General features: G+C 42.9%; 1 protein-coding gene across 1 annotated transcript; it reads right to left on the reverse strand.

Moving 5' to 3' along the window:
* Positions 1 to 1,789: 1,789 nt before the first annotated feature.
* Positions 1,790 to 6,159, reverse strand: NENF (neudesin neurotrophic factor). Its single transcript, XM_082277042.1, has 4 exons — positions 5,975 to 6,159; positions 4,799 to 4,859; positions 3,776 to 3,879; positions 1,790 to 3,212 (listed from the first exon to the last, which is right to left on the reverse strand). Exons 1-4 carry the CDS (start codon positions 6,137 to 6,139, stop codon positions 3,036 to 3,038), a joined length of 507 nt encoding a protein of 168 aa, XP_082133168.1. The 5' UTR covers positions 6,140 to 6,159; the 3' UTR covers positions 1,790 to 3,035.
* Between the last annotated feature and the right edge of the window lie 1,549 nt (positions 6,160 to 7,708).

Consider the following 7,708-nt stretch of genomic DNA (forward strand, 5'->3'; position numbering starts at 1 on the left):
AGCTGCTCAATCGGCAGGATTCAGAGTCCCTGCATTCTGGTAAGTGGTCTTGTTTAGATTAGGATGCAGTAACTAATAACACATTCTTAGTAGGATTTCTCTTCACTGCAGTCTCTACAGCTGCAAAAAATAAAGATAAAACTTTGATTTGCATTTCATAACCCCTTTATTGAATTTTTGTAGAATTTATCCTGTCACAAATGTGTTAGGATCAAAGTGAGGGACTATTGAAAAGAGTGCCAGGTGGGAAAACCAACGCAGATTATGCATCCTTTAGGTGAATGAACCCATCTGATAATTAACATCCTGAAGGGTAAACTATTACTAAATACTAAAGTAAGGCAATTCTTGGTGCAGCAATTCATTAAAACCTCACACCACTGTTAAGTTAGCAAGTTGCATGCTGGAAGCAGCACAGCAAAAATAATGACATTTGCAATGTTATCTGGAAGCAGCAAGCAAATTGAGAAGAAATTCTACACTCTCCAAAGGAGGTGTGGAGTAGGAGGGCTACAACAGGGCTTTGCACAGCTTGCTTGCTTTGAGTGCAATTTATAGGTCATGAGGGCACCTGTTTCACTGGAATAATACAGAGGTCAGGGAAATTTAGCTGCCTGAACAAAGCAGCCAGAGCAGACAGTTGGCTTTTAAGCAAAATAAATTTCAGGCCACTGGCAAGTAAAACAACCTTAGACATCAAATAGTGTCGTTAAATTAACACTAAAAGAAATACTGTGGTACTCTGAATGCATTTAAAGCCTTATTGTTGTAACACTTCTATTGAGTGGGAAACCCAAGTAAATAGCCTAGGAAGTGATTAAACGTGAAACCTTCAGTTTCCAAATGGAAATAAAACCAAAAAGGAAATGTTTTGCATTCTAAAATGCACTCAGTTGTGATAACCTTGTCTTTAATAACAGAAAGGAAAGACTAAAGCATCTCCCTGACAGACACAGGTGAGAGCAGGTTGGATTTGCAAGGATCTTGCATTACAAGAGGGGGTTTAATATCACCATTTCCTGTTGCAACAGGAGCATTTCCTCACTGAAAAGAACCTGAAATTTAGTACAAGTAGAAGCTGAGCTACCTGCTTTGACATCAGCAAAGGTGACTTCATAGGGAGAACAGGAAAAGCAGGGAGAGAACAGGAACACTGAGTCACTCAGCAGTGATGAGCTGCAGTCGAGCTATAAGGGGTTTCTTTTGAAATGCAGCTGGATATCGTGATCCCAGATGAAGCAAAGACTATTACAGTAATCACAGCAGCACAACGACTGAAGCTGCCCCATCAGGAAGCATGCAAGGAAAGGAGAAGAAGGGCAAAATCAACAGTAGGCACTGAAAAATTATTTCTGAAATGCTGGCAAACAATCAAACCACCATTACCACCAAACCCACATGAATTCCCAAAAAGACAACACATATTATCAAGGAGCAAATTCCCAGCTGCTGTTGGTCTCTAATCAAAAGGTCAGCAGTAATAATAATAAATAATAACACAAAATAATTATCTGAAGCAACAGTCATTTCTTAGATGCTGATTTATTTTTTCTACCCAGAGCACCATCGAACAGCAGGGGGGGCCCATGGAGTTCCTCCTGCAAATGAAGTGGTCTAATGGTAAGACACAAAACAAATCTAGTATAAAACCTGTAACATTGTGAAAGAATGGGCAGATACACAGAAACAGCTTTTCTAGTTATTCAGCTGACAGGCAGCTGTCCCTGCAAACTAGAAGGTGGAGAATCATCTAATAAAATCTTCCATTCATAGAAAATCACCAAAATGCTTAAGAAATAGAACAACACCACAGAATCGTATTTTTATTGTATCTGTATTATTAATACAGAATTGGGAATAGCTGCTTAGTTTTTCCCATATCAATCAAAATGGTGACAGTGACAGATAAATCCACATATGGCACAACTCACATTCTACTTAAGTTAATGGAAGTCAGTGGTTAGTAGAATTTATACAGCTCAGGCCTTTAGAGTCCTCTTGTTGCTGAAATGCTGCAAATCCCCCATAAAGGGGATCTGCTTTCACCCTGCAGGATCTGCAGTTTTATATCAGATTAAGAGGAAGAGGAACATGGCACTGCATGCTTCATTAAAACAGCAGTGATGAAGCCAGAGTAAGAACAAAGAAAAACTAAGAGACATAAAAAATGACAGCTGAAATTGTTAATATAAAAATGCTAACAACATCCACAGGACACTAAACTGCTATAATAAACTTGTGCTGTAGGAGTATGTGGAAAACAGTGGGCTATGATTTCCTCTTTTAGTCAGAGAAAGATTGGAGGAAGGTAGAAGGAAATCATCATAATACAATATAGACATCTTTGATAATTATTTTTAAAAATTAAAGTGTCATTCATCCAAACCTAACATAATAGTCTTATTTTAAATGTCACAGTATTTCTCATGTGGAAAAAAAGATTTCTTTTTCTCGGTTTACAGCTGTAGGCTTTGCAGAAATACTCCACAGTAACTGCATTTGAGGAGACTGAGTGGCTTTATATTCAGTATTCTCAAACCTATCAAATATTAAACCCCATAATGCTTTTTAAAAGGTAAGCCCCTATTGCACCTGTCTGTACTTGTGATACCTAAATTCACATGAAGCACAGAGAATTGATGTTAGCTTGTCCAAATAATTCATTTACACTTTTCCAAGGAGTGGGAAACAGCTTGGGATTTACAAAAAGACCAGTCCTATTTCAATTAGTAAAAACTTCCTTCTCTCTTCTAAGGAATGTAATTTTACATTATACACTTTTTTAAGAGAGAAATCCAGGCAGGAAGAACTTGCAGGTTAAATAATTCCCGTAATTCCCAGCAAACAGCCCAGGTGTATGACACTACTATAGCTCTGTTTGTTTCCTCTATGCTATGTGTGTACACACACCCATTTTCTGAGCAGAAAACTGAGTCATGATAGCTAATTGTAGTAATGAACTCCACAACAGAGGGAATTTATTTAATATTCTGCTGTGCTTCTCCCCAGGCGTTCTCTAGGTACAAAAATGTTCCTCAAAACTCATCTTTAATGCTGAAATGTGGCTGATCTTCAGGTTTAAAGTCCAGATTGGGGCTGCCATCCTCATTCAGAATGCGCCGAGAAGTATAGCCAACAATTGGATACTTGGCTTTATAAACATTATTGAAGATGTCATCCAGGGACTTCAGTTCCTCCTCTGTGAGTCCTGTCTAAAGGAAATAGGAAATTGAAAGTCCTGTCTCAAAGAAATAAAAATAGAGATATTTACATGGGGGTTTTTTTAATGACTACTGTAAACCTTAGGGTCAGCTTTTGGGCTTACACTGCAGAGCATGATGAACAAAACTGATAGCATAGCCTGTAATTTTATTCTTTTCATTCAAATTCAGCCTTGACAAAACTTTAATGTGTGACAAAACAACCAACAGCCCACCACCAGAGCTAGCATCCACTGCCATGTCAGGATACACCAAACCAGCTGACAAAGAAAGGATTTACTGTCTTTGTGAGCATCTTTTTAAAGAGGAGGTGATTTCCCTTTTACACGCTTACAGAATTTGTATTGATTCCACAAACGCAAAACTTTCCTCTTGAAGGCTGTTAGCACCTTTCATGAGCAGTATTTTATGTATCTAAAGAGTACTAATGGATTTTGATTTCAAATATGTGAATAGACTTATATAAATACAAGCAATTTAAAATCATCACTCATCATCTTGCATAATAATAAAAACTTGCAAAATGGAATGAAACTGATGGCTCATTTTCTTACTGTGTCATGTGTAAGATCTGCTGGATCCAGAGACATCTTTGCAACTCCTCTGGTTGAGTCTTTTCCAACCAAAGCATTGTATGGGGCTCCTTTTCCATAAAATTCTGTCAGATTAAAAAAAAAAAAAAAAAATTCCAGTGATGATCTGACAATGTCCAGGGTATGTTCAGCCCCTACCCTTCACCAGCCTGTAACATGTCAGTGAACTGAAAGCAGCAACTCAAGTCTAAGATTCTTCTTTCCAGAACTGACTTTGGATTTCCTACTTTTTGGAGTTATGCAGCTGTTGAACTTCCTAAACTGCATTCTTAAAATTTACCTATTATTTAGGGAGTTGTGCTTTACATTCTCATGAGATGTTTGTAGACTTCAGAATTTGCAAGCCTTGTCTAATTTAGGATTTGAAGATCAGCCAACCCAACGTGTATGCCCAGACAAGGTTAGCATAAACACAGCAACAAGCCATTAGCTTACTTATGATGAGGCAACTGTCTAAGACCCTCATGGTCCCTTCAAACTTTTTATAGCAAATCTGGATTAAGTTGCAGGAGTTCAAATGAAAACATTTGTAGTTCTTAGGGAAGGCAAAAACAGCAAGGGGAGTGAACACAGGCACAAAAGGAACAGATGCAGCTGCAGCAGTGTTGATCCTGTACAGAGCCATTTGGGTACGTCCATGTTAGCTTTGATCCGCTCAGTTCATGTACCCAGGGCAATAAAATGTGGTAGCAGCAGCTTCCATGTGGCCTGACCCCAAATCTGGCAAGGACTCAGGGGTCTGGGCAGGTTTCTTCTGTGTTTCCCATGTTTCTGTCAGCAGTGCCCAAGCTACCTGCAGAGTGCTGGCTTGTCTGTCAACATGTCATAGACAAAACCTTGGTGGGGGTTCTTTAAAAGAGGAAAAAGTGTATTCCTTTTGTTGCAATTGAAGTGCAGGCTTCCAGTACACTGGGAATATTTAAAAACAAATGACTGAATAATAATATGAAAGCAAAGTAGACAACAGAGGAGAAGCACACTAACCTTTTCCAGAGGTGACATCAAACACTACTCCCTTCACTGCCAGGTAGATGGGCTGTCCTTCCTGGAGACAAAGCCATCAATTCATCCTCAGCACTCAAGCACAGGCAAAAAGCAGCTAGTTTTAGCTGTGAAATCCACAAGCTCGCAGAACACAAATTCTCTGTTGTATGTTTACTCTCATTATACCACCACACACATTCCCTCTCTCGACATTTCTTGCTTGTGCTTTAAACTGTCCCCAGCATTCTTTGAGGATTCATCCATAAGCAATGAGAGAATCTTTTTAATCTAAACAGCACAACCATAGAAGACATGTCCCTTTTGCAAGTCACCTCTTGTCTGCACACTAGTCTGCTTGAAAATTGTCAACTGCATCTTTCTATCCCTAATGCAGATGGATATTGCCCAAAATAAAAGGGTGTGTGGCCAACAGCATTATTTAAGAAAAAAAGATAAATACATAAACACACGTAAATCTGATCAGCTGACATCTGCTTTACTTAATAAGCCAGTGCTTCTGCTTTGTCTTTTATACATAAGATGTAATTTTAGTCAGACATTGGTTAGTCTCTTTAGACTATCTAGAGAAGACCCCGAAAAAGTCAGCCAGCAAGTGTTTCAAAAGAGAAGCAGATATGTATCAATACAGGACTTTATCATTTTGAATCTGAAGTTCTGCTGAGACTTTTGAGTCACAGGAAGCTGAACACTGAGTTAAAATTGTCTTGTTATTTTGATAATCGTGGGTTTTTTTTAAAAAAAGGGTCTAAGCACATGGTTTAATGAATTACAGAGAGAAAATTAACTTTGGCTCCAGCTCATGGTAATCTGAAATTCCCTGGCAGGAGCACCTTGCCAAACAAGCAGCGAGCAAAACGGGCACATGGCACCCAATTGTCTAATCGTGTGTGTGCAGCATCAAACGCGGCAGCTGCCAGCCGGACCCAGGAGCACACGGGCGCCTCCAAACTTCTCACGCTGCCCAAAAAGCAAGTGATGCCCAGAACGACATGGCGGGAGGGATCGAGGAGCAGCACAGCAGCAGAGCACGAGAAACCCGAGCCTCACGGCGGTTCCAGGGCACCGAGCGCTGGGGAACGAGGCAGCGCTGGGGCTGCGGGGGCCGCCCCGCCGGGCCCGGCCCGGCCTCGGCGCGGAGCAGCGGCCCGGCCCTACCTGGTGCCCGTCGTATCTGGCCAGCTCGGGCTCGGTGAAGAGCCGTACGGGGGCCTCGGCCGGCCGTCTGAAGCGCAGCTCCGGCTCGGCGGTGGCGGCCGGCAGCCGCAGGAGCAGCAGGAAGGGCAGGAAGGGCAGCGGGCCCCGGGCCGCAGCGCCCGCCATGCCGCGGAGCGCGCACCGCCCCCGGCGGCGGCCCGGGAAGGGAGCGGGGTGGGGCTGGAGTTAAAGGAGCGCTGTGGAGAGCGCGGTGCTGCTCGCAGGAACAGCCGCGACCGCCTACGCAGCGCTGAGGGGATGCGGGCGTTTAGCCGGGGGAAAAGGAGGCTCGGGGGCGAGCTTATCGCGCTCCACGGCTGCCTGGAGGGAGGCTGGAGGGAAGTGGGGACGGTCTCTTCTCACGGGTAACAATCGATGGGACAAGAGGAAACAGCCCCAAGTTGTGCCAGGGAAGTTTAGATTGGATATTATGGAAAACTTCTTCACAGAAAGGGTTGTCAAGCCCTGGAACAGGCTGCCCCGGGCAGCGGTGGAGTCACCATCGCTGGAGGTATTTAGAAGAAAAATGGATGTGGCACCTAAGGACTTGGTTTAGTGATGGACTTGGCGGCACCATAACAGATATCTAATAACAAAAGATTTCTCAATTTTCCTCCTTCTTCCCCTCTTGAGGTTTCTCTGCTAGCTGTTTTCAATGTTTATTCACAAAATCAGCGCACACAGTGCGGGTTTCATGTTAATGACTTTAAAAACCTAGACATTTTTAGCCTAAGAATGGAGAGAATAATTAGGAAATTTTCAGATGACATGTTTTCCCCATGCTATAAATACAGCACGGGGGAACATTCGGGACTGGCAGAAGAATAAACTTGATGTTTATCATTCTATATAGAATTAAGAAAATTAGAAACTTTTTATGGTTCAGATCTGTATATCACATCCCTTGCTGCAGTGGTGACAAGTGAGGATCTGAAGGATTTAAAGCCTGGATGTTTGATTCTGTGGCCTCCAGTCCTTCTGACTACTGTGCTGTAATTCAAATGTAAAATAGGATTGTTATTGTCGAGGACTTCAAACCTTGGTTATTAACTTACTAGGTGTGGGCCTTAGTCAGAGGGAAATTATCTACTCAGCAAGGACTCCCTTACAGTGTTTCATCTCAATGCAAAAAAATGTTGCACGTGCTTTTTCTTGATGATGAAACATTAACTATTACTTCCATGCTGGGGAAGAAAAAAAGAAATAGCTGTGTAGGTATTGTGGCCGGGTGGCTCGTGAATCAGCTCTTTCGTGGTTTTGACTTTTTATTTTCCTGCAGTGCCCCATTGCTGCGGGCACAGCGTGGGTGGGTCATCCCAGGGGTCCTACAGGAGTTCTGTCTGATGGTGTCGGTGTTCTGCTAACAGCCTTGAGCAAAAGAAAATAATAATAAAAATGAAAAAAAAAAATCAAAAGGGTAATACTGCGCAGCTTGGGGGGAGCTGGCACAATTATCATAAACTGCTTTTCCAGTCTGGCTCATGCTCGTGTTAGCAGAGTTGTGAAGCGCGCGGTGTAGAAGACTCCTCTCCGCGCCAGGACACAGCGCACCTCTTGGCGGGGAGAAATGTTCCTACAACCCTCCCAAAAAGCCCCTTACACGTGTGCCGAGCAGCCGGTGTTGTGCTGCCGGACCGCAGCGCCGTGCCCGGACTACGCCTCCCGGCAGCCCCGGCAAGGGGCGGGCACCGCCCG

Source organism: Coloeus monedula, assembly GCF_965178545.1.
Source record: "Coloeus monedula genome assembly, chromosome: 2".
Lineage (NCBI taxonomy): Eukaryota > Metazoa > Chordata > Aves > Passeriformes > Corvidae > Coloeus > Coloeus monedula.

Coding starts and splice junctions, on each gene's coding strand:
- NENF (XM_082277042.1), bottom strand. CDS start 6,139: ATGGCGGGCGCTGCGGCCCGGGGCCCGCTGCCCTTCCTGCCCTTCCTG. Junction 3,880..4,798: donor TGATGTCACCTCTGGAAAAG/GTTAGTGTGCTT, acceptor TTAATCTGACAG/AATTTTATGGAAAAGGAGCC. Junction 3,213..3,775: donor CAGATCTTACACATGACACA/GTAAGAAAATGA, acceptor TATTTCCTTTAG/ACAGGACTCACAGAGGAGGA.